The sequence below is a fragment of the Equus asinus genome, chromosome 28 (genome assembly GCF_041296235.1).
Source record: "Equus asinus isolate D_3611 breed Donkey chromosome 28, EquAss-T2T_v2, whole genome shotgun sequence".
NCBI lineage: Eukaryota > Metazoa > Chordata > Mammalia > Perissodactyla > Equidae > Equus > Equus asinus.
Window position 1 is genome coordinate 22,774,137 of NC_091817.1, and position 26,696 is coordinate 22,800,832.

Genomic DNA, 26,696 nt, shown 5'->3' on the forward strand with positions numbered 1-26,696 from the left:
CAAATGGGCATGGCTCTGTTTTCAGTAAAACTTTCTTTTAAAAACAGACAGTGGGCCAGATTTGGTCCATAGGACAGAGTTTGCAGACCCCTGATCTATATCATGACAGCTTCGCAAACTTGAACTCATGGTTTCTGATGTTGTTATGCGTGTTGATTCCAGCCAGCTGAGGAGGGGAGGAGCATAAGAAGCTAAAATGGTACAGCGGGAGCTGAATTTGGGGTCAGACCTGGATGTGGCACACCTCACTTCCACTCACATTCCACTGGAAAGAACTTAGCCACATGGCCAATCTAATTGCAAGGAAGGCTGAGAAATATGGTCTGGTTGTGCGTCAAAGAAGGTAGGACAGACTTTAATGGACAGCTAGCAACTCCTGCCCCACGTAATATACGTTAAATTATACATTTGATATTAGAGATATTTTTCTCTAATCATAGCAAAACAAATATATAAACGTTATCTAAATAATTTAAAGTTTCTTGTAAGCAATCTAAAACCATCCCACATAGGTGGTAAATGCTGAGTTTTGCATTACTTTGATTTAAATTCTAAGAGACTGGCTGTAAACGTAGTCCCTGCTTCCTAGGGCTAGCTATAAAGGTTTCCTTCAGCATTTGATGAATAAAAGACATGTAATAAATTAGGCCCAGAAAACTTAAGATTCACTTATACTCTGGAAAGCACTCAGCAACTCAAATTGCTATTACAGATTTTGTTATAGGTATCTGGGTGAATACAGTGACCTCAACTAGACAAGTGTTTTCTTACCCTGAAAATTTGTATATATTAATGCCCCAAACTCTCCATGACCTTCTCTTGATTGCACTGGGCATTAATAGGTTAGCAGGATTTGGAGGAGCAGAGAAGAGAGGACATTAGCAGTGGTGTGAGGTGGGTTTAGGGGTTTCTTGGGGAGCTCATTTGGTCGGAAGGGTGAGTCGAGGATGGAGGGCTTGAATGCCAAGTTAAGGAAAGCCAGCTTTCACCCTGGACAATGGGGAGCCATCGAAAGGCTTTAATCCAGGGAATGACAAAATAAAAAAGGCATTTCTGAAAGTACACCTTGGCAGAGACAGGCAAGTCATTGGAGAAGCCAAGAGGGTTGCTCTGAAAAGGACCTCCCAGGTGCTCACTCGGAGGGTGGAAGGTGAGCTCTCCTTTCCAAGGATGGCTAAGTTCTCTGCATGTGAATTCTTGACCTTTTGTGCTCCCACAGGTCTCAGCAAGAATAGTGACATAAGCATCTCCAAAATGTTGGACTGCACAAAGTTTCGCCAAGTCCCAGGATCTATTGATGCTGGCCTTTAGTTCTCAATTTAGAAGGTCACCAAAGCCATGGGGAAGTTGTAACCTTCTGAGAACCTCAAAACTGTTATCTCTTCTGTGCCTGCTTATCTTTATATAGAAGCAGGTCGGGAGCACTTTGGCAGTGGGCACAAGAGTGTGAGGGGTGGTATGAGTCAGTCCATGGTCCTCCAATCCCGTCACTCAGGTTCCAAGGACCTTTCACAGTACACACATGTAAAATGTCATTTCAACATACCAATAAGCATGAACATCAAGACGTGCAAAGTAAAGCCAGATACTCAAATTGCCCCTATCCAATTGGCAAGGATTTGTACCACTAGTGTTTTAGTGGTCATGCCAAGTATTGGAAAGAGTATGGAAGAACAGGAACTTTCACCACTGATGTGGGAGATAAACTAGCATACTTTCTTGGGGGGCAGTTTGGCAAAATGTCAATACAATCATCCCTTGGTATCCGCAGGGGATTAGTTCCAGGACCCTACATGGATACCAAAATCTGTGAATGCTCAATTCAGAAGTGTGATGAGCAGAGATTCCTGAAAGAGCTGGAAACTGACTGGTTCTTGGTGTCCTGCTTATCATCTACTTGTTCTCTTAGCCACAGTCCTTGGAGAGACTGAACTGGGACAGACAAGCAGGGTATGCAGGTAAGGGGTTGGGCTTAAAGAAATCAAGGAAGATCTTTACAGGATGATTTCTATCCCTGGAGAAGGCCTTAGCAAGAGCCAGGGCTTGGACATAACTAGGAGCCACAGCTCCATGGTTTCCGCAGCAGAGAAGGTCTATTATACAGAGAGCAGCCCCCAGACCCACTGCAGCTACAAGCTCCATTCCAGAGTCTCACATAGGACAGGATGACTCAGAGTCAGAAGAGGAGAGGCCTGAATCAAGCCAGCCCCTGGCCACGGTGACCCCGTTGCAGACTTGAAGGTCATGGTCAGCCCAACAACAAGGCACCTGCCTGCCTACCAACTGGATCCCATTCCAAGATCCAAAGTAAATTTCAATCTTGCACCACAACCCTGAAAACTCCCCTGGTAGTTGCCCTTGAGCCCTGACCCCCATCTCCACTCACTTCATAGTAACAGTACTCCACCAATGGAGAGGAGTGAGAGGGCAGGGCCAGTATTTGAGATAAGAAAGGACTTTGGAACTCTGACGTTTAAAATGAGATGCAGAGTCAGACACAGAGCCAAGACTAGAATTACTAGATAGGTAGTTAAATTCCTAGAGGTCCCCACTAGAGTTTTGGAGTTGTGAGCGACACATGGATCAAGGTATCTGTGGCTTTGTTAAAAGAGAGAATGGGGCCATCCCAGTCCCATAAACCATGGATTCTCAGGATGACTGATATGAGAATCAGCACCTTGGACAAGGCCAAGGCACTGACCTAACATTTAATTAGCAAACACATTGGTTTACCCTGTGCCAGTTACTGTTCCTAGTGCTTTATAAACTGCAGCTCATTGAATCTTCCTAGTGAGTCCATGCGGTCATATTATTAACTCTATTTCCAAGTCAGGGACACTGAGACCAAAAGAGACGAAATAACTTACTAGTTGTTAAGACTGGGGTTTTGAACCTAGGAAGTCTGGCTCCAGTCTATGCTCTTAACCACTGTGATACGCCATCTCCCCTGGTCCCCAGCCGTACAGGCATAACATGGTCCACATGGTAGGGACGTGGGTCCTCAACTGTTCCAACAGTCTCTTCATTACAAATATATAAGACATATAGAAATAAATATATCTTTTTATATATACATATATGTAATTGTACACATATATGTAACATATATATACACACATACTAAAGTATATATAATTTATATATAAATGTATATGTAAATATTTAAGTGGCTACCATGGGTTGGGAAGATATGACTTGTCTTAGGTCAAATAGTAAGAGAGAGTTCATCTTGAACAGAGTTGGCGTGTCTCCCAGCGAAAATACCTTTGCTGGTTTTCTCCAAGCACACCCCAATCCCATACTCTTGTTCTTTGTGCCAGATACAGGTTCCACGGGGCTTACTATCAAGAAGCAAAATGATTACACATACAGTACGTGTGTTAGGAGGACAGGTGTCTGAAGGTAAAAGAAATAACTATGGTCTCTTAACAAATGGGATTCTCTTGTGCCATAAGGTCAGTGGGTCAGGGAGACACATGTTCTTCAGCAGGACAAGGAGGGAGAAGTGTCCCTGGTTCTGGGGTAGGACTTTAGTGAGGGTCTCAGCCTGGACATGCCCAGAAACCTGGGGACCCTCTGGAGACGCTTAAGAAAGTCAGTAAGAATTTGGAAAGCTTCTAGATTCCTGTTCCACCATCTATAGTATGTGGTTCTCATGCTTATGGAGAGAAAATGGCTAATTCACCTACAGACATCTTGCTCACCTATCAGGCAGGTGGAAGGGAAATACAGAGGGGGCAGAAGGCAGAGGTCAGCTGAGTCTATGCCTCTTTACTCTGGAGAAGAGTAGAGTTCCTAGAACCCAATCTGGATGTCTGCCTACATCTCATTGACCAGATCCTTGCACCATGGCAACTTCCAGCTTTAAGGGAGTCTAGGGGGTGGGGGAAGAATTTGTAACTGAGTACATTGGTTCTCTGGACAGAATCAGGGTTCCCTTTGGAAGAGGATGAGAAGGATATAGGGAAGATGCTGGTCGTTGCCTCCATTCCCATGGCTTCCTCACTCTGGATTCCTTCATCTGCTAAGAACAGTGGGGAGGGGTGGAAAGCACGAAGGTCTGAGCAGCGATAGAGAAGGGCTTCTCTAACCCACGGGCTGAGATCATTATTGTCTTGGGTTCAGGTTGTGGGCACTCGGGACTCAGTTCTTGCAGAGTGAGAACAGACAGATTGGGGTTGGCGTTCACAGAGGCACCTCTAGCTGGCTGAGCAGGGGGCTACGTCTGCTGAGCAAAGCATTTCTCCCCATTCCAGATTCCCTCTCCCCTTCTGTGGTCTGACAGGGCACCTAACAGCAGAGGAAGCTGACTAAAATAGAATATGGCACTGTGGTCGCCAGGTGGCACCCAAACAGGCTCCTTCTGCCAAGCAGAGACTGAAGGAAGCCAGGAGGACTTAGAGGTCTTTGTCTCTGGACCCATTTCAGAGCCTATTTCAACCCTCAACAATTCCCTGAACCAGGGAGTGAAACAGGTTCTTGTCTGAATAAAAGACCTACTTGGTTTCGTACAGTTATATCTTGGATGGATTCACTCATTCACTCATCAGAGTCATACCCACTCCTTCTAGGAGCCAGGGAGGAACTAGAGAACACAAAGATCAAATAACCCTGTCCTCAAGGAACTCTCGGTCTGATGGAGGAGACAGCTGGTGTGCTGATCAGGAAACACATATTGAGCACCTCCTGCATGCTTGTTTGAAGTCCTCTAGAGGCTCCCCGTTGCCTTCACGTAAATCCAAGTTCCTCAGCCTCTCCCTCCTCATCTCACCCCGCCTCTCTGCCCCAATCGCCCTAGACTAATGCAGGTGTGTCCCCAGCACGCTGTGGGCCCTGGGCCTCATCCCTGGGCCTTTCTCCATCTCTCTGAAACTGGCTAAGTCCTATCTTTCCCTCAAGATTTCACCCCTAGAAGAGCCTTCCTTGACCTACGCCTGTCAGTGCACTTACCACAGTTTGTTGACATGAACTTTCAGGGGCCAGCAACTTTTCGGACGGGAGGTACAACCACTTCTCTGTATGTCTCCAGAGTCTAGACGAGTATCTGGCACATGGTCGGCCCTCAGGGGATGGTTGGGTTACAGAGACAAATGGGACAAAGTCACCTCACAGCCTGGCAGAGAAATCATGCACAGAACCCCACCTTGGGACATCAGAGAGGGCTCCCCATAACAGGTGGCACTTGAGCTCAGTCTTGAGGGTAATTCCAGGTTGTGAGACAGCAAAACTGACAGCACAGAGGCATGACGCAGTACAGGCAGTACAAGAGTTTGCAGAAATTTGCAAGGTCTAAGTGGACAGGCTGCAGAGGAAAGTAAACCAGAAGATGAGGACCCTCCAGTGGCAGGATGAGGAGATGCCACTTTTTCCAGGGTCCCTGGGGAGTGGGCTGGAAGTTTTAGATTGGTGCAGTGATGTGATCATACTTCGGTGTGTACAGGGTCTCAGTGAGTGACTGCTGGGTAACAAACCACCTCAGATCTTAAAGCAATGACCATGTACATAGCTCAAGGTCTACGGACCACCTATCTCCCACAGTTCTGCTCATCTAGGCCAGGCTCAGCACAGCTTGGACACCCTCACCCAGGTGTCAGCAGCTGTGGGTCAGCTGGAGCCTGGCTGGTCTTAGATAGCCTCTCCTGGGATGGCTCCCCTCCATGTGGTGTCTCATTCTCCAGCAGGCTAGCCTGGCTTGTTCACTTGGCAGTCATGTGGACTCAAGAGAGCAAGTGGACACACGCAAAGCCTCTTGAGTCCCGAGCTGACAACTGGCACACCATCACTTCCCCCACATTTTTCTGTCAAAGCAAGTCAAGAGGCCAGCCCAGACCCTGAATGAGTGGACCTGCAGAATCGCATGGCAAAGGGTGCGTGTCCAGAGAGGTGATGACAGTTGTGGCCGTTCAGATGCATCACTCTGGCCCCGTAGGGTGGAGAACAGAGGCAGGAGACTTGATAGGAGTCTTAGACCTGCCCAGGTGAGAGGCAGAGGACAGATGCTCTGCAGAGAAATGCTGTGTGAGTGGAGCTTCCTGAGCACTTCCCAGGTGCGGGAACTGGATTAGTTCTGTCTTAGAGGCTGGGAGACCACCTGGGCCTGAATGTGTTTAATCTCAGTTCGAAGGAGGAATAAGAGCTGGGAAGCTCCCACCCAAGCAGCCCCTGCATGGCTAGGACTCCAGAGGCTGCAAGAACCGAGAGGTTACTCTGACTGCCGTCCCTGGATGTGTCAGCTCAGGCATGGTCACACTATTTGGGGACATGGTGGGGAGTCTTGGCCTGGGGTGCAGTCCTGGCCCCATCCCTGAAGCAGGTGTGGCTGCATGGACTCTGCCCACAAGAGGGCAGCAGAGAATCATCAAATCGGTGCCTTTGGCCAGAATCAAGGGATGAAGATACAGATGAGGAGGGGCCCAGAGGTGGATAGTAAACTGTGTCCTGCGCAGGAAGGAAGGGTTGCTTTGCACTTAAGGACTCAGGCTCTGGAGCCAGACTGCGAGGTTCATATCCCAGCTCTGTCACCAGGGCCGGCTTCATGGGCGTGAGACCTGTGCAGTCACACAGACCCGGCTCTCTGAAGGCCTCCGCAGGCCTTATATGCTTCTCTGTCACCATCATGAAATTCTTAATAACTTTTAAAATGAGGATTATTTTACTTTGCACAACCTAATTATGTAAATTATACATTTCTATTTTGCACTGTTAATTATGTAGCTGGTCCAGTCTATCACTTACTAGTTGAGTTTTCTTGGCCCTGTGTTAACCTCATAGGGTTGCTGTGAAGATTATTTGAATTAATATGAAAGTAATTATTATGAAGACACATAATAAATATTCAATAACTTTTAGTTACTATTATTAGTATAGACTTCAAAGACATAATCACAGGTCACCGAAGGCTGATGTCCACCTCCACCTTGTAAAGATCCATGAGTCCATCCACCTAGTCCCTTTGCCAAACACTTTCCAGGGGACCATGAAAATGAATCTGACCTGGGTCCTGACCCTGAGGAGCTCACAGTCTAACAGGAACCCCTCTGCTCACCAGCTGCCTCGCCTTCACATTTATTCCTGGTGCCAGTGCACAGAGGAACACAAATGAGCTGATGGCACAGGGACTGGTGGACAGGACACGTTGGCTGACCCTGGGCTCACTGTCCATCCCTCATCCAGGTGCTCACCTCCTGGACTGACCGGGGAAGCTCCAGGCAGGGCCTGCGGTTACGAGATGCCAGCTTCAGAAGGCTGCCTCTCTCCAATGCCCTTCTGAGGGTGAGATGTGGGCTGCTCTGCTCCCCATTGTGTAGTCACAGCTGTGCAGTCTAGGCCAGGCACCCAGGCCAAGAAGGACTAGTGTGCACAAGCCACACACTGGTCAGGGATGATCTCTGCTGGAGGGTGACTGACATAGCCAATCACACCTTCCATCTCAGGAAGGTTGGACTGAAACTGTGCAGAGAAAGCCAGAGGTCAGGGGAGGGGACAGAGTGCAATGCAAGGTCACAGTGAGCAGAAACCTTAGTGTCAGACCCAGAGACATCGGTAAGAGTTGCAGAAGCAGAGGCTCAGAGGGGCTGAGTGACCATGAAGGGGGCCATCCAAGTTAGGGGGTGGTACACGACACTGCAGGGGAATTGACACAATGACCTTGTTGTCGTAGCTTACTTGGGTTCTCCTCCCAGATGACATTCCTGTCTCCACAAGGCCTCGTCAGTGTGCTGCTTTCCTTCTTCCTGCATTCTGACCACAAGCCCCAGTCACTGAAGATATCCTGGTTGAGCCTACATTTTTGCAATCTCCAGGTACCTGGAAAACAACTCCTTTATTTGTCTGCTCCTGCATTCAGCCGTGCATGCCTGCACTCAACACACGCTCTGTGCAGGGCCTGGAGACGCAGGATCTATAGAAAGGGTCCTCCTTCAGGAACAAACTGAGCAGGTGAGGGGCTCTCTACACTGGCTGTACTCCATCTCCACATAGGGAGCTTTTAAAAAGTCCTGATGCCCAGGCATCTCTCCAGAGGATAGGAATGAGAACCAGGATGGGGCCCGTGCAACGGCATGTTTTAGAAGCTGCTCAGCTGATTCCAATGGGCAACCAGGATGGAGAATTTCTCATCCAATGGATTTCTTTCAGCCTCTATAGGTTTTTCTTCTTTTAAGTGAGCCTGAGTTTTGTTCATCTCCAATCTTTCTTTTTCATGTTTTTTTCTCCTTTCTTTTTCTGCTTTCCCTTCCTCTATTGTAGGTCATGACTTGATGTAGATCAGGCACCAGCTCATGCCACCAGTTTCGCCAAAGATTAGTCATAATTATTGAAGGGAAATGTCCGTTGATGGCACTTTGAAAGTCTTTGGTCTCTCATAGCTGCCTGGAATGTGGAGGCAACGAGTGTTTGATAGGGTCGGTTTCACACCCTGGAGCTGGGCAGGGAGGGGCAGCAGCTATAGGCAGATGCAGAGGGAAAAGGAGTGGAGAGTATGGTCAAGAGGGAAAGACCCTTCATGCATGGATGGGGTCCATGTGGGGGTGGCCAGGCAGTGCAGTAGAGAGACTGCAACTTATGGGCAAGGAGGCCTCAGTTTGGCTCCAAGGTTTTGTTGATGTTTTCTGGGTGATTTGAGCCAGTTCCTTCCCCTCTCTGGGCCTCCTTTGTCCATACATGTGGGTGGTTAAGTGCCCTTCCTGGTGCCCTTCTAGGTCATGTCATGTCCTTTTCCTCTGGTTGCCTTCAATATTGTCTCATTGTGTGTCTAGATGTGTGTGTTGTCCTTTAATCCTGCTTGGAGTTGACTGATTTTCCTGGATCTAGGCTTCGATGTCTTTCATTATTTTTGGAAAATTCTTGGGCATTAGCTTTTCAACTATGTTTTCTGCTCATTCTTTCTGTCTTCTCCTCCTGGGATTCCAATTACACCTACGTTGGACCATTCCATATTGTCCCACATCTCTTAGGTCCTCTGTACTATTTTCTTCCCACTCTTTTTCTCGTTTTATTGAAGTTTGGTAATTTATATTGACCTTTCTTCAAGTTCACACATTCTTTCCTCAGCTGCGTCAAGTGTACTGATAAACGTGTTGAAGACATTCTACATCTGTATCACTATTATTAAAAAATTGTAACCTTCCAATTTGCTTCCTTCTGCTGAAATTACCCATCTGTTGATGCAAGTTTTCCATATAGTTGTTTTGGATCCCTAGTCTGATAGTTGTAACACCTGGGCCATCTCTGACTCTACTTCTGTTGATTGTTTTGTCTCATGTTAGTGGAATTTTTTTCTTGCTTTTTGTGTGTTTCCAATTTTGGATGAGGGATCCAGGGTCTCCCTGAGCAGCAAATGTGAGAGAGTAGAAAGTGAAGTAAATAGTTTGTATTCATGGAAATGGTCATACCTCTTCTGCTAGACTTATAGTGTGCATGTGTACGCGTGTGTCTGTGCATGTATGTTTGCCTGTGTGTGTGTGTGTGTGTGTGTTGGGAGAGTTGAGTCCATTTATCAAGAGAGGAGCAGGGCTTGGGTTTCGTTGTTGCTGAGGTTTTCTTCAGTGCGCCACCCGATTCACATTCTTCCAGTGGTATCTTGTGCTTAGGGCGAGAGGTGCTGAATGGTTTCCCCCAATGTTCCTGTTCCGCCCTCAGCTGTAGCCCTGCCCTGTGCACCTGCCCCTCAGAGAAGTTCTCTCTCCACACTGTCTCCCTCCCCCAGTGGTACATTTCAGCTGCTCAGTCCTTGGTGTGTGCTAACTTGGTGGTGGCATCCAGGAGTGGTCTCTTGTCCTGGTCCAGCCTCAGGCTTAGGCAGACCCTCTGCCCCTTGGTCATGGAGAGGGGGCTTTCTCAATGATTGTGCCCCTCCCCAGCAGTAAAAGACCTCTAAAGACCAGGACCCAGGATGGTCTCTTGTCCCACTCCCGGGGTAGAGGGTTTTTAAATTTTCCTCTTCTGCAGTCTTAATAGGTCTCCTCCAGGGCCCCAAGGGAGGTGTGTTTGCTGCCCTTTTACAATGGTTTAGGGATTTTGTTCCTTAAGGGAGAAGGGTCTTAGCAGGGCTTCAGGCATGCAACCCTGAGGCAGGCTGTCTCTGGTCTCACTACCTTCTCCCCATCTTTCTCAGGAGCCTCTGATGGAGGTCCATGGAGAAGAGTCTGGATACAATCCCCCATGGGTCTGTGGCTCCCTAGGATTTTATACCCTCATACTAGTCCACACTTGGCCTTTAGCATTGGATTAGGAATTTTAGAGTAATTCTACTCACACCCACGGTGACCCCATCTTCCACCTGTTGCAGACGGTGAGTCAGCATCCACATCCCAGCTCTGCTCCAAAGTGCCTGTCTTCCTGAGACCTCAGGGTAATTGTTCATCTGCAATCTCAGCTCTTCGAATCATTCAGGAAAAGTCATGATTTTGAGAATATCCAGCTTTTTCTTGCTGTTAGGGTGCGAGTGTCACTCATTAGTGCTTTCTACAAGTAGCAGAGGCCAGGAGTCAGCCCAGAGATGCTGAAAGAGGCAGTTTTAGGGTGATACTTCAGGGACTCACTCCAAGATGGTCACTGTTTGCACTTCTAGTGGTGCAGCTGCTGAAGGGGTCCAGATGAACTGCTGGAAGAGACAGCCTCAGGGAAAGGACTGGGAATGTACTGTGTATGTTGGAGAAAGACGTGTAGACCTGTGGAAGGGTTATTAAAGGCAACACAACAGTGGCATAGGGTCACCATGGCACTTCCCCTACCCCCAGACTCCAGGTACATCTTCGATTTGTGCATTCTCCATCTCTACAGGTAATTCCACAGGGAGGACAATGACACTGCACTCTGGCCAACCCACATCCTGTTGTTGGAAGGTGTTGAGGGCCTAGAGACGTGGAGCAGATGCAAAGTGTCCCAGGGCCCAGCCTGCTGCTCTGCTTGTCCAGAGGCCAAGTCAGACCTGTCAGAGGCAACTCCCTGCAGATAGTGCCCTCTCTCTTCATGCTTCTCTCTAATGAGGATGGATGGTTTACTCTCCAGTTCAAGACACAGACACTCACTTGGTCTCCTAAAGAACATTTATTTCAAAAATTTAGGCCACATACAGAAATTCCCACTCCCTGGTCTCTGTCCACCCCCACCAGACAATTCCCCAGCCTCCACAATAAGGTGCCTCTTTGGACTTTAAGCAAATTTAGTAGAACACACTGTCTTGGCTCCCCCAGGCCCCTGAGGCCTGACAGGTAGCGTATTCAAAGTTCAACATGTTCTGTCTGGTGTTGCTTCTCTGCTGCCTTCTTGGCCAGGAGCTCGGTCCAGAAAGCCACTTCCTTATCTTTCAGCTTCTGGGCTGCCTGGGTGGTGACACCAATCTGCAAGTACCCTTCCTTCTGGTCGTACACTGGCCAGTGGGGCAGCCCCTCACCATTGGGGTTCCTGGGAACAGAATCAAAGAGATATTCTCCAAATCTACTGTGTGGTCCCAACAATCCTTTGAAATTTTCAGGGATGCCTGGTGTCATCTCTGCCTAGAGGCTCGTATGCCTCCAGAGACAGGCAGCTCACTATCTCCTGGGCAGCCTGTCCATTTTTAGAGAGCTCTCCTGTCAGAGAACACAGGTCTAGGAGTTTGACCATCAAACGTTAGAAGCTACTCTTCCCAATAGATATGCCATACCCCTTCCCATCCCTGCTCCATCTTTGCTGTCAGGCTCACCCAGTCCGAGCAAAGTTGGCCCAGAATTTCATCACCATCTTGCTGAGTTTGATCTCCTCTTCTGAGGCACCCTCTGTGGGGAAGGAGACAAAAAGCCTTTGCTACTCAAACTGTGGTTCATGGTCCTTCAGCAGCAGCATCACTTGAGAGCTTGTTAGGAAATCAGAATCTGAGTCCTTACTCCAGACCTCTTCAGTCAAACGATGCATTTTAAGAAGATCTTGGGTAATGTATGTGCGCTTCAAGTTTGAGACTTACTGATCTAATAAAGGGCTGCAGCCAGTCCATGGGTGGGTGGCGTTTGTCTTCTGTGCCTACCAGCCCTTGCCGTCCCCTTCAGAGTCACAATGCTGTACCCCAGGCTTTGCACCACAGCAACCCCACCCCATAAGATTGTTCTCCTTTGAGTTTTAACTCAATATCCTTCACCCACCCACATCTCCACAGAATCTGATAAATAACAGAGCTGTAATGGTCCTAAAGATTCACCCAACCTGGAAATCCCCAGAGGCACTGGTGTATCACAAATAGCCCTGAGGTGGGTCACATGTGATACATCCCTCACTGTGGATAATTAAGGCATTGAAGACATTTGTGAAAGGTTTTCTTTAAAATATTATATTATTAACATACTAAGTTTGAAAAGATATGAGTTTTAGAAAGATGGACAGATTGTTGGATAGGTAAATAGACACACAGTAGCCCTGATTCAAGGTCCACACCCATTCTAACCTTTCTATAATTCAATCTGCTATGCTCTTGTGAGCGGAAATGGGTGGTGGCATTCTCGTCCTTGATCCGGACCTGACAAGTCACCAACCGCTTGTCTCACTGATGCTCAGCTCTGGATTCTTGTAGTGACCATGAATGAGGGCACATGGACATACATTCTCTATCATGCACGGTGCAGCAAGAGAAAGGTTGGGGACGCTTCTTGTTCAACTCTGTTATGGAGAATTTGGGAAACTAAGACCTGGAGAGAAGGTGTAACTCTCCCAAGGCCACCAAACTGAGATTTGTACCCAGATCTCCTAATCTGAAGTTTGTAGTCACCAATGGGACATCACCTTTTAGAAATGGGGCCCCAAAGACCGAGAAGATCTCATCTCCATGGTCCCCTATCACCGTCTTGGGTCTCATGGCTGATGAAAAGCTTGGGCGGTACTGAAACTCATACATGAAGGTGGAGGCTCCGGCATCTGAGAAGACATGGATTCACACACAGTTCATTTTACCTGATGCACACCTGGATGGTATCAAGGTCTCTGGGGGCCCTGAGCACTCAGGGAATTGGTGGCACGCCTGTGTCCTGAGTATACAACAACAACAATATTAATAACAGCTGCCATTGTGAGTGTCAGCCGTGTGCTGGACACTGTGTGTCCCTGCAGGAAAGTCCTGGTTATCAGCGTAATGGAGAAGTAGTATTTTGCAAAGGTTCTGTCACTTGCTTAAGGGTGTATAGCTGGTGGAGGTGGAATGGGATTTGAGCCAGTGTTTGTCGAATGAATGAATGAATATTAAAAGAATGAATGAATGACTGTTGAAACACTAGATAGAGCCATTCAAAATAACCATCATTATAGCGGCACTTGGTCAATTCACATAAACTCCTTTGCCCACTGATGCATCCACACTCAAGAACACCTACAACCATAAAGTTTACACTACTGGATTTCATTGATAACAGGCTAGTTTTCATTCCTTTGGAGAATCCCTGCTGTGCAACAGTAGTCATCTGTTCTGCCCAGTTTTGAGAGTTTCCAGTGTTTTTTCTGGCCCATTCTGAGAAAAATGAAGCAAATCCACATTGCTGGTCTGAAAGCACAAATATTTAAATACAAACACATGAAGAAAGGGGACAATCTGTGTCTTGTGTCTCAGGGCACCAGAAACTCAGCTCTTCCTTTTTCTCTGTCACCTCACATGTCTTGCTTCTTCCTTGGCCTGGGGAGTGTTAAGGTGGTGGCAGAAGAGAGAAAAGAGGCTGAGGAAGGACAACGTTGCCTCTCTCCTGCCCTCTCTCCTCCTCTCCCCTGCCCCCTCTCTCACTTCCCCCTCTCCAAGTCCCGGAGATGTCAGTTTTTCTATTGACTGCTTCACCAGAGCTGCCCATCCCTGCCCCTTCAGGTGTAACTCAAAGGCCACCTGGCCATGGCTGTTGACACTTTGCATAGATCATATTGCCTCTGAGGAGTTAAGGGCCGTATCCCAAGTCAGGCTGGTAGAGAAACTTTACAAGTTTTCCCCCTGTTGGACAGAGTAACAAATTTGGGAAATGCAGAAAAAAGGAAAATGTACAGGAAGATCTGATATAATCTCACCATTCAGAGAAAACTGTTAATATTTTAGCACATATCCTGCTTTTTGGGTGTTTTTTGCTTGAGGAAGATTAGCCCTGAGTTAACATCCGTGCCAATCCTCCTCTACTTTGTTTGTGCGTCACCTCCACAGCATGGCTGACGAGTGGAGCAAGTCTGCACCCAGGATCTGAACTCACAAACCCGGCCACCAAAGCAGAGCACCCAGAAGTTTAATCACTTGGCCATGGGGCCAGCCCCACATGTTCCTCTTATGTATATAAAGTTGAGACAATGTTGTATATGCTATTATGTAAATATTATAATCATTTGTTGACATCATTAAATAGTCATCCACATGATTTTACAATACATGCTGTGCTGACATGAGGAAGTAGAATAAATTATTTAATTGCCTCCCACACCCCATCATTGCACCCTTGGTTTGGGGAGAGGAGATGTTTGGAAGAAGCAATCCCCTGCAGTTCAGGAATCCACTTGTTAAACAGCTGCTTCCAGGTCAAGCAGAGCTCCCTGAAAGGAGGGGTTCACCTCGCCTCTGCCGCCCAAACGTTTTAGAGAGGAGCTCAGAACACAGCCATAGAGGAGAGATCTTTTGTGAATGAGAGAACTTATTTTTGGCACAACACTGCCCAAAAGATATACTTCTTTTTCTCTATTTTTTAACTTTCTGCCTTAAACCACTGAGATTTATAAGATCCTTACAATCACAACACGTCTTCAAAGTTAAGTAAGGCACAGATTTAGATAATTACAGTTGGGAACAATGAGACAAGCAGAAGGAAAGAGAGAGCTAGTAATCAAAAATATGCCAATTGAAACAGTGTGATGATCTCTACTTTTTGTTCTTTTTGGGGAGGAAATGCTTATGAAATTGGCAGTGCTATTTTTACTTTTTAGCCTGAGTGTCCCAGGTTAGAGAATTAAGAAATCCACCTTTTAACATTGGAAACCAATTTCACAATCTGTATCAATAACTTTAATATGCTCCTACATCCCAGCCTAGTCATTTTACTTCTAAAAACCAATCCCTGGAAAATTATTAGAGACCACACTAAAGATTTATGAAAATCAGGCTGAGAAGAATGTTTTTCTGGCATCACAATGTGAGCAGCCAGCCAAAATATCCAATATGATAGGAATGCTAAGATAATTTTTTTTTTGGTGAGGAAGATGGGCCCTGAGCTCACATCTGTGCCCATCTTCCTCTATTTTGTATGTGGGATGCTTCCACAGCATGGCTTCATGAATGGTGCTTCGTCCATGCCCCGGATCTGAACCTGTGAACTCCAGGTGACCGAAGTCGAATGGGCGAAAGTGACCACTGCACCACTGGGCCAGCCCCAAGTACTAAAATAAATTTTAATCAATGAAATGATGGATGTCTTCGATGAGCTTTTACTGACATTGAGGAAAAGCCAACAATATAGTGTTCTATGAACAAAAACATAATATAAATTAATTTTTAAATTTTATGTAAAACACAGAAAGATCAATAGAAGAAAACATATCAAAAATCTATCGTAGAGGGGCCATCCAGGTGGTGCAGCAGTTAAGTTCGCATGTTGCACTTCTCAGTGGCCCGGGGTTCACTTGTTTGGATACCGGGTGTGGACATGGCACCTCTTGGCACACCATGCTGTTGTAGGCATCCCATGTATAAAGTAGAGGAAGACGGGCATGGATGTTAGCTCAGGGCCAGTCTTCATCAGCAAAAGAAAAAAGAGGAGGATTGGCACTAGTTAGCTCAGGGCTAATCTTCCTCAAAAACAAAACAAAACAACAAAAAAATTTATGGCAGATACTTCTAGGTGGAGGTGTTACAAGTTATATCTAATTTTTTCTTTATGCGTTCCATATTTTCAAAACTTTCCACAACTATAATATATTATATGTCATTATATACAAATTTTATATTCAGAAAGTTCTTTTTTTATCAAAAAGACAGTAAAAAGAATACCCAAAGGAAAGAATAATGTTGACAAAATCTGTGTAGTGCTGTTAAAAGACCCTGAACTCAAAGTCATGCGATTTCAGATGAAAAACACAAGTCTGGTGTGGCTGGAGCAGCAGATGATGCAGACAGGGATACCGCAAATCAGACAGGTAGGAAGAGGAAAGACCAAGTTCGTGAAAGAACAGGTTTGACCCAATGGCCCCTGGCTGAAGAGTTTCATCAGGACCCTTGGGAGGGGGAAGTGCTAACCAGCACCTGTACGTTACTGTCCCTAGTGCTCGGGGACATGGTAGGTCAGCTGTAGCTACTTTTCACCCTGCTCATCATGTCCTTAATTTACAGCCCTCCCAGCAAGGTTAGAGAGAGAGGTCTGGAGCAGAGAAGCATTTCCTGGCTTGCAGACTAGTTGAAGGAGGGCTCCTAGAAAAGGAAGGGTTCTGTGAGGACCTCAGAAAGGGACCCAGAAGGGACACCTTCTCTCTAGGTGAGCTCATCCACCCCGACTTCACACCCCACTCACACAGCCTTGGGTCAGTGTCGGAGGTCCTGTGGTAGACCCAGCACACACCAGGCTGGACAAAAGCCAGCCGCAGACGTTGACCCTCGCCAGACCACCTGGCCCCACACCTCCCGCTACTCATTTCTTTCAGCTTTCTTGGTCCCGGGCAGCCCTCTTGGTCTTCTGCTTGTCCTCATTTTACCCGTAGCTCCATCAGTTAACGAATTAGTTTGAAGCTAATTCTGGACCTTTCAAGATGCATCTTCTAAGATTTGCTCTAGCCCCATGGACTACAAAAATTTCAAGCAAGCAGTGCTTGTAGCAGACACTGTCAATGCCTCACCATATCCTCGACTTCTGGACGTGCCAGCCTGACTTCCACCCCTGGCATCTCTAGCTCTTTACCTGAGGTCTTTGGCCACCAGAGACCACCCTTCCATGTGTACAGCGGGTCAAAGCACCAGAGAATTAACAACCACTTGGGAACAGCCTTCAACCAATGACTCCTGGGAGTTGGGGGATAAATACTGGAGCTCCCATGCCGCTCACTCAGAATAACCCTGAGAACGTCTTCTGTGGGTTTCCCAGAGCTCCCCAACTCCAGTGTCCACATAGGTACTTGCTTGACAGGGCAGCATGAATTGGCTTCCTTCTACTTCTTGTTCACTTCTCCATTCCCCTATTGGTGTCTTCTGTGATCAACTCCAAAATAAACTACTTGCATTTGCATCCTTTTCCCAGAGTCACCTTCTGGTAGAAACCAACATAGGACAACATGCCACCCTAGGCCACATGGGAAAAGCCTTGCAGGCCTGACCTTCAGCAGTTTCCCCATATCTGTCTATGCTGAGGGGCGCGCAGGACAGACAGTGAAGCTGGTGAAGTCAGTGTCCCTCTCCTACCCAATCGTCAGGACTCACCTCTGTGGAGCCGGGCCACAGTCACAGATGGGACACCAAACATCACATCCCCCATCAAGTCCAGGAACAGGTCTTTCTTTTTGACAGGGTTGTCTGTCCCTCCTAAATACTTCTCAATGGCCACTGGAGTCAGTTCCTCAGGGATGTGCTGAAATGGGTCAAGAGTGAAAGTGACCACCCCCCTCCCCCCCCCCAGTAAATGACACAGCTTCTCTTCTTGTGTTAATGGTGAGCCTCATGAGCCCTGTGCAAATATCACCCCCCTCGGGTGGTGGGTAAGAAAGGTAGAAAAGTGGGTGCAGAATTTTCTGGCCCCAGTCCTCATTCTGCCATTTAATTGCTTTGTGATTTGGGGCAAGCTCCTCCCACCTTTAGGTCTCAGCCAGTTCCTGTGACTCCCTAGACTCTTACAAGGAGGGTGGAGGAGTTCTGCAAGAGTGACGTGGCTGTCCTCTGGTCCATCTTGCCTTCAGAGAGCTGGTTGCCCATCGTCTGTTAAAACAATGGTTAAGCAATCGTGAATCATTGGGAATTAGCAAGAAGAAGCAAACTGACCAACCAACCAAACCAATGCAGGTTGAAGGTCACCTTGTCATGTCTTCACAGTCAGGGTCTTTGAAGATTTGGGTGAAATTAATTAATCAAACTGACTTGTTATATCCAGATACTCAAGGGGTACAAACAAGAGAAAGCAGATATTAAGAAAAGATGTCCCAGCTCTTTGCAGTATGTATGCGCATATATATGTCAGGCTAGAGTCCCCACAATGGTCATCAAAACAGAGTGGGAAGGCTTAAGCCAGGCTAATGTGGAAGTGGAGGGCTCTGGGCAGAGGACACAGAGCTCACAAATACCCTCCCTGTCTCAGCTGAACTGAGGGAGCCCCAAATCCTGCCATTATGGCTTTGGTCCTTTCGTGTAACTGCTGAAATTGTTCTGAAGCGAGAATACATCCCTCTGCATATAACAGCTCCAAGATAATCTCTAGAGTAACAGAATTTTCGAAACTCTAACAAGGCTCTAGCAGCTTAAGACCCTGTCTTTAGGATGGCGCAGCTTCCCTTAAAATGCCTGCCTGAGAAAGCGCCTGCAACCAGGAGAATTTACTGTTTGTTCCAGCCACACCTGCTGAAAGGTTGATAGGTTCCTGAACCCCCTCTTAGAGCAGTTACTTTAAAGAGTTTGCAACTATAAATCCTTTCTCTGACCTTTAAGATGTAAACAGACTACCCGAAACTGTTTCCTCAAGGACCGGAGAGCCATCTCTCTGAAAGCAAACTCTGAGGGGATGTCTCTTGCTCTCTCTCAGTCCCTGTGGGCGGATAGAAAACCTAACTGCTTTGGGCACCTTGCTCCAACATATACCACTGTCTCCTGTCGTAAAGGCAAGAGAGTGTGGGGGCCGGTCCAGTGGCTAGTGGTTAAGTTTGACCGCTCTGCTTCAGTGGCCTGAGGTTCACTGGTTCAGATCCTGGGCGTGGATCTAAACACTGCTCATCAAGCCATGCTGCGGCAGGCGTCCCACATAGAAAGTAGAAGAAGATTGGCACAGATGTGAGCTCAGGGACAATCTTCCTCAAGCAAAAACAAAACAAAAAAGCAAAACAGGAAAGTTTACTTCTCCTCCAATGAACACCATTAACTAAACCAGGTGGCCTAGTCCCATAGAAAAACTACCCTGCACACCCCGTGCCTTTCCCTGAGCACATGGACCCTTTGAACAGGCCCCAAGCTTTTGTTTCAGGGACTTGAGCTCAGTTCACCCTGGACTCTTTTCCCCACTGCAGTGATATAACTGAATGAAACCTGTCCTCACCACTTACATTCCTGTCGGCTTGATCTTTGGCAGAAGGGACAGCCCTTCCTAGCTGTCAGCAGTCATTTTAACTCAGGAGGAAGCGAGCGCCTCTGAATGCTTGCAGTTGGATGACCAGGAGCATGTCTGCAGTTTATGGAGAAACCATGAAGGCATCAAGCCTGGGAGGAGAGGCTGCAGGGCCCCAGCCTCACACTCCTTCAGCCCCGAGCTCCTTCCCGTTCCAGGCCTCGGTTTTCTCATCTGCCCCGTGATTGTCTCTACAGGCCCCCCAGCATTGACATTTCAGGATTCTTGGATTGGAGAACAATCAGAGAGTGTTTGGGACAGGAATACCCAGGGCCACACACGCAGGTGACAGTTGGGACATCTCAGAGAAGGTTTCCATGGAAATGTCAACTTGTGTGATGGCTGCCCTGGACCCTGGGGGGGGGGGGGGCGTCTGGAGAAGGAAGAGCTCCTGTGACCTGAGATGGGAGAGGTGATGTGAAGGGCAGGGGAGGTGAGTCTAAGACACCAGCACATTCTCACCATTGGAATAATCCTGCCAAACTCTTGCTTGTTGATTCCGACGATGTAGGGAACAGTGTTGAACTTCTTTTCAGCCAGAATCTCCTCAGGCATCCTTGGCAGCAGCACTCCATCAACCACAGTGGGCAGGAAGGGATGGCTCTGGGGAAGAAGGAGCATAGTGTCTGCCCTTCTCGTCTCAAGGAAACACCTTCCTCCTCATCTCCACCTGTCTGAGCACAAGGCCAGCACCACAGACCTGCATGCCCATGGCAGTGACCACAGAACTGAGGGTCCCATCAAAGGGACCAGAGGGCAGAACTTCAATCAGGGACTAGAGGTGGTAAGGTGATGGGGGCAAGTCTCCCTCAAAGTGGAATATATATGCATATACACACATTTATATAGATTCAAATATATATAAATATATAAATATATTTAATAATTGATATATATATACACACACTTTACATGTATTTCAATTAAAGTGTATGTATACCTATGTGTGTCTCTCTCTACAGTCAGTCCTCATTATTCGTGGTGGTTTAGGTCTGTAAGTCACCGTGAACTCTGAATTAGCGAACACTGAGCCACTGCTCCCAGGGGAAATACGGGGTCATGTTCCTGCCAGCCACTGGTCACATTTTCATCAGCCGTGTTTTATTTGTGTTTAAAGAGGTCTTACGTAATATACATTTAGTATACATAATTAGTTATCTGTAGTTCTTATTTATAATAAAGCATCAGCTGAGAAGTGTTCCACATTTCCTGGGCCCTGGGTAATATGACTGTAATTTCCTTGTCCTTCAGCCTTGTGACAGTGCCGTCCACTATGCTCTTTATCATCATCTCTCATGAAACCACAACTGTAGCTGTTTTTCCACAGCTTCATCACACACTATGGATGTTGCTTTAGCCTTTCCAGAGGGGCCTCACGGCAAATTTCTTCCTCCTTTTTCTGGATGGGCTGCAGGGTTGATTCATTAACACTGAACGCACAGCTGACAGCGCTGTGACCCACGCCTGAACGAAGGTCATCAAACATACGTACTTTCTGCTATGTTGGGCACATCATGGCATTATTGTGCTTAGGAACACTGGACAGCCCCTTAGCACTATGCCTGGGACCATTTTAAACAGACAAACCACCAACAGAAAGCACAAGAATGTGAAAAATGTGGGACTAAATGAACCCTGGAAAGGACATTTGTTAATAGTATGAGACACGAAACAGAAGACAGTGTGTTGCCTTGTTTGATCTCAGATGGGAACATACGTGTCATCATGTGACTCACAGTTCCTGCCCCTTTTTGCACGTCCATCAATGACCACAAATGTGCCCCAAGTATTGATTTGGAGTAAGAAATGAATTTCAATGAGTAGGTGATTCACAAAAACAGAATTCATGATCAATGACAAGTGACTGTACCTATGTCTCTATATTTAAACATGAGCTATTCTTGATGAAAGCTTTGCTTCAAGGAGGCAGTGAGCTCCTCGTCACTCCAGGTGCCTAAACTGAGGCTTGGCTCCCTATCAGAGAGGAACAGCAGGAGAAAAAGAATCAGGGATGGGCTCACGTTGTGTGCATAAATGTCTTAATTTTCGGTTTTACCTTTGATGGGAAATATTTACATGGCCACAAATCCTGCCGAGCCTGACTCACACGTCAGCACCTGGGAAGCTGGTTCTGGGTACAGGAATGCTCCATATTTGGTCACAGAAGTTGTTAAGACCATGGGTTTGGAGCCAGACTATCTGGATTTGAAACCTGCCTCTGCCACTTACTAGCTGGTGACCTGGGAAAGTAATTTCACCTGTTTCTGCCTCGCTTTCCTCATCTATAAGATTGGTTGTTGTGAGGCTTAAATGGCTGAGCACATGCAAAATGCTCAGCACAGTACCTAGTACCTGGAATGGGCTGGATAAACATTAGCTATTACTCATTAGAGGTGTGGTTACAGACCCCTCACATACACATCAGCTGCATGGGCCTTATTTCCAGCTCCACATGCTATGTGCCATATTCCCCCCTGGATGGCAGGTGAAACTGGACAATTCCCAGGCTTTGAGACCAGCAACGTATATATGCTCTGAAAGGGTCAACGATGGGCACGTTCTGGTTGCGGAGGAGAAGTTCTGTCAAATGAGTCTGACTCAGCAGGACAAGGGCCCACATCCGAATGCAATATGGCTGACAATAGGGACAAAGGATCTGGGTGCTACTGCTACTTTCTTCAAAAGGCTGTGCAGTTCAGAAAGGGCTGCTGTGGGAAGCTGCCTAGAGGAGCAACTCCTTCTGGGAGGAAGACACAGGGCAGCCCACATCGGGGAGATGCCTGCCATCTGCTGTGGCCCTGGAGAAAGAACGATTTTCCAAACAGTGGGCATGGCATGAGTTCAGTGACCGAGGTGTGTAGCACTAATCCCAGGAACCTCAGACCCCAGCATCCCTGGGCTTGGAGGAAGGCTGTGGGGCGTGGACAGAGAGATTAGATGGTGCAGCAACTTTCTGCACCATGTCCAGCACAGAGCAGGGACTCAGATGTGCTTTGAAGGGTAACTCCACAGAGGTGAGGGGACTTGTCTCGTAAGGAGGGTCAGCCTTTTAAGAAGGGGCGACATGCCCTGACCTGGGTCCACAAGGTTAAGTCTGGCTGCACCGTGGGGCATGGGAGTGGGAGGGAGTGTAGAGGTGGAAGTGAAAGCCCAGGAGGCAGACTACAAGGGCCTGATCAGGGTGGTGTCCAGCAGGGCTGACAGGCACCAGCAACAGTGGAAATGGCAGTGATGGCCGCTGTGCAGAGTGGCTGTAGGTGGCTGTCCTGTGTGGGGCTCCTGCATCCCCTGGCTCAGGTCAGAAACCCAGGGGCCTGATTCATCCCTTCTCTTCTTCTTATGCTCCACATTCTGTCCACTAGCACCTCCTGTCAGTTGTTACTTAAAAATATCCGGGCACCAAGTCCTTCTCACCACCTCCTCTGCTGTGGGCTTGTGCAAGACGCCGCGATTCTTTGCCGGGATTGTTCCAGCCCAGGGGCCCCAGCTGCTGTCCCTGCATCTGCTCTGCCCCTTCCCCACCTTCCATTTAACACAGCTGTCAACGAGCCCTTTGTAACATCCAAGGTCACTCACTGCTCTGTTCAAGACCCTCTCAAGACTTCCTGTCACACTTGGAATAAAAATCCAAGTCGTTTAAAGGACCACCCCCACCTCCCATTCCCTTTTCAGCCTCAGTCCTGTTCCTCTTTCCCTCCACTCTATCCACACTGGCTTCTTGACTAGGGCCTTTACAGCTGCTCTTCCCTCTAGAAAACTGCCTAGATCACTTTTCCTGCTGCCTTCCTGACAGCTGGATTCCTCTCCTCCTCCAGAACTGGGCTCAAATGTCACCTCCTCATGGAGTATTCCCAATCATGCCTTGCAAATTCAAATCACTGGCAAACTCCAGCTCCATTTCCAAACTAATTTTCCACCCTAATGCTGCCCAACATCACACACAGTATGTATTTTATTTGTCTGTTTATTGATTCTTCCCTCACTCCAGAAGGCAGGGCATTATCTCTATTGTGCCTGTTTCACTGCTATATCTCCAATTCCTGAATCAGCTCCTGGTACATAGTAAGTGCTAACTAAATCTTTGCTGAATGACTGAGCGAATCTCATTTAATCCTTGCAACACCTTTTAAGCTAAGTGCTACCATCCCCAGGGAGACAGCATAGACGACAGGAATGTGAGTCATTGCAGAGGTAACGCCACTGGAATCTGGAAACATGTTAGAAGGCAGAAGGGGAGGAAGAAGGAGATGGGGAGGATGCTGCTGGTGTTTCTTCCTGGCTGGGAGCAGGGTGGTTCCTCAGGATTGAGATTCTTGGCTCCCTTCCTGACGGCCCTGCAGACAGTGCAGCTTGCACAGCTAACCAGCCCTGCAGCCTCCAGGAGAAGTTCTGGGCTCCTCAATGAAGGCTCCTGAAGAAACCCCTTACCCAATTATCTCCATCTCCCCACAGTGGAAGGTTCTAGTCCAGCTCTCTCTAAAGCAGCCATTTTTTGGAGCAAGAACTGTAAAAAACAAGGGCTAGGCTGGCCTCAGGGGCACAGAGTTAATGAACGGGAGCACTGGAGTGGGACTCAGAAGATCGGGTTCCAGTCCTACCTCTAGTCCTCCTGGCTGTGTTATCCAGGCAAGTTACAACCCTTGTCTGGGCCTCAACAGCATGAACACAGGACGTTACTATAAGTCCACAAGGGGAACTCTTTCATTCCTATTTAAGTGGAGCTTGAAGGTGTCAAGACTTCAAACCTGTAATCAAGAAACTAAATGTACTTACCTCTCTGGGTTCTCCAAATAAGTCAAGACTGAGAAATTTCCGTGAAGACAAAGGCAGAATATGTGGGTGTGAAGGCTTTCTGGAGAAAAGCTTGACCCTGGCTGCCCTGGGCATGAGCACAGGGTGTAGGCATAGGATGGGGGAGGGGGCTCTGGAGAGGATGTCTGTGGTGGTGCCTGCCCTGCCCTCCAACCATTTCCCCTTCTTGTTCCCTCAGGAGACAACATCCTCTTTTTCCTTTGAGGGACCTCCTTCTTCCCCACTCTCAGTCCATGAATCCAGGCCTCTATGTGTGACCTGGGGTGCCGCATCCCCCTGACCACGGAGACTAACTCAGGGATGGGCACAAGCCATGTAAGTCCAATAGAATTTACCCAAAAACTTTTGCTGGATTATTGGGAAAGAGGGTTTCTAAGCAGATATAATATACTTCTAGAGTGTGTTCTTGTCTTTATCCCCCAGGGGACACACCTGCCTGAGAGTGAAGCCAACACTGAGAGATAAAAAACTTTGGGTTGGAGACAGATTCTTATTAATATCATATGTGCATCTGAATTCAGCCATGCCTGAAGCCATCTACTCCTGAACTATAGTTTAGTTTTCAGGTAGTTACCTGAAGAGTCTGTTACAATACATTCCTTTTTCTGCTCTAGGCACATCTCGCATTAGAAAGTCCTGACTCACTGAAGCTCACAGAAATCCACCCCACCCTCCGCTTCTCTATGTTGTGTGTTCACAAGATGCACCTATTGCACACTGTAACTAACAAGTCTGATCAGTATGGAGGAAGTGAGCAGTAAGGGTCCCTCTATTATGGATTGTAGCCTTACCATCCAGGGGTGTGTGTGTGTGTGTGTGTGTGTGTTGAGGGGAGTGCATAATCATGGAAACTCTCCCACGTGCTCTCAGAAGATCTAAGAAGAACACGTGCTCATTGTTTCTCTGGGTTTTTCCAGGAACCCCAACTCTTAAATGAGAGGTCCTCTCGTGCCACATGGAGAATTGCAAAAATAAAGTTGCCTCTTTCCAGGCATGAGAAAAAAGTTCTATTTTAATTCTTTGAACACATTGGTCACCTTAGTTGAACCTTAAAACCCAGGATCCAATTTTAGGGTCACACTGGACTCAACCCATGGAAATAGAGCAGAGTCTAGCGCTAGACGCTTGTCCGGGGGTCCAGGAGTATCCTCAGGAGCCCAGGGTGCAGACAGAGTCCAGGGGCTCAGGCTACTCCTGGGCTCACATTCACACCCTTCTCCCACAAAGGGAGGATTTCCTATTGTCCCTGGATGTTGCATTCTCTGGGCACCTGTCCTGCTGTGCCTTCCCTGTGATGACCCATTGCAATAGGCATCCATAAATCCTCAAATGTTGTCTTCTCTGTGAAGTATCCTTGTGACTATAATGAATGTTTCCCCTTTCTGTACTCCCCCTATACTTAACCCAGGATGTATATGAGTGTTTTTTTCATTGAATAGTTCCCTGTGAGCAGGCACTGCCTCCAATTCGTGTGCATAACCCTTGCTGTTACCCAGTCATACACTCAGCACAGGTAGATGGATAGATAGATGGATGGACAAGTGGATGGATGGATTGATGGAGTTTATTAATATATGGCATATGGGTGAATTGGATGGATAAGTGGCTAGATGGATGATAACTTGCATATAGGAGATAGATGGATAACTGATTTTAGAGAGATGGATGATGGAGTGAGGACACATGGTGGCAGGATGATTGATAATACATGAATGAAAGTTATGGATACATTGATATTAAATTGATTAAACTATATTGATGAATTGGATGCATTGGTGGATGTATAGATGGAAAATAAGAAGATAAAAGGATAAATGGATGGATGAATGGATGGATGTGTAGTTATCCTAGAATCACAATTGAGGTAGAGTCTAGAAAATCTAGAAGCCACCACTGGGTTATAATTGAGGCAGTTTCTAAATGAGTCAAGATAAATTGTGTCAACCTTTCTGAAAATCTTTTTTCTTAATGTCCCCATCCCCCAAATTCAGGATGGTAGTTACCTCTGGGAATGTGGAATGTTTAGTTCTTAAAAATATATCTGAAACTAAGATAGGCAAAATGATAAGATTTGATAAAGCTGCTGGATATTACACAATTCTCACTATGTTATTTTTTTGATTTTGTTGATGATTGAGATATTTCATGATAGAAAAGAAAAAAAAGAATTTCCACATTCATATTCAGAGGCTGACACTGTTCCTGAGAGGTGAGACACTGTCCCAGTTAGATTTTCTGGGGTGAGGGGACAGCTGAAATGATGAAGCCTGCAGCCAGGTTTACAGGGTGGGGGCTGCTGCGGCAACGAGAATAGATGTACCTACCATCTTCAGCGACGTCTCCAGGAGCTCGTCCTCTGTCTTCTGGCGCAGGCAGTGAACAATGACAGCCGAGGTGGTGGTTTTACACCCAGCAAACACAGCAATTTGCTGCAGAGATCACAGACAACCGCAGAATTCAGAGCCATGTCTCTTCCCTTGGTCAATAAAGAGTTGTTCCATCCCAACCTCAATTTCTAAAGGCAGCTGGGGTGGCAGAAAACACTCTAGACCAGTGGGTGTGGGTCCTGGTGCCAGTCATGCCCATTACACAGCCTCTGTCTCTGTTACCTTGTGT

At 47.2% G+C, this 26,696-nt stretch overlaps 1 protein-coding gene across 1 annotated transcript in view; it reads right to left on the reverse strand.

The window, feature by feature from the left end:
- Positions 1–11,027: 11,027 nt before the first annotated feature.
- LOC106837701 (liver carboxylesterase 1-like) overlaps positions 11,028–26,696 on the reverse strand; it is a 31,945-nt gene continuing 16,276 nt past the window's right edge. Inside the window, exons 7-13 of the mRNA XM_044761518.2 lie at positions 26,405–26,509; positions 19,731–19,871; positions 17,795–17,875; positions 17,384–17,531; positions 12,754–12,885; positions 11,687–11,759; positions 11,028–11,406 (exon numbers count right to left, since the gene is read on the reverse strand). Coding sequence (XP_044617453.2) covers positions 11,223–11,406; positions 11,687–11,759; positions 12,754–12,885; positions 17,384–17,531; positions 17,795–17,875; positions 19,731–19,871; positions 26,405–26,509 — 864 coding nt within the window. The 3' untranslated portion in view covers positions 11,028–11,222. The remainder of the gene's footprint in view (positions 11,407–11,686; positions 11,760–12,753; positions 12,886–17,383; positions 17,532–17,794; positions 17,876–19,730; positions 19,872–26,404; positions 26,510–26,696) is intronic.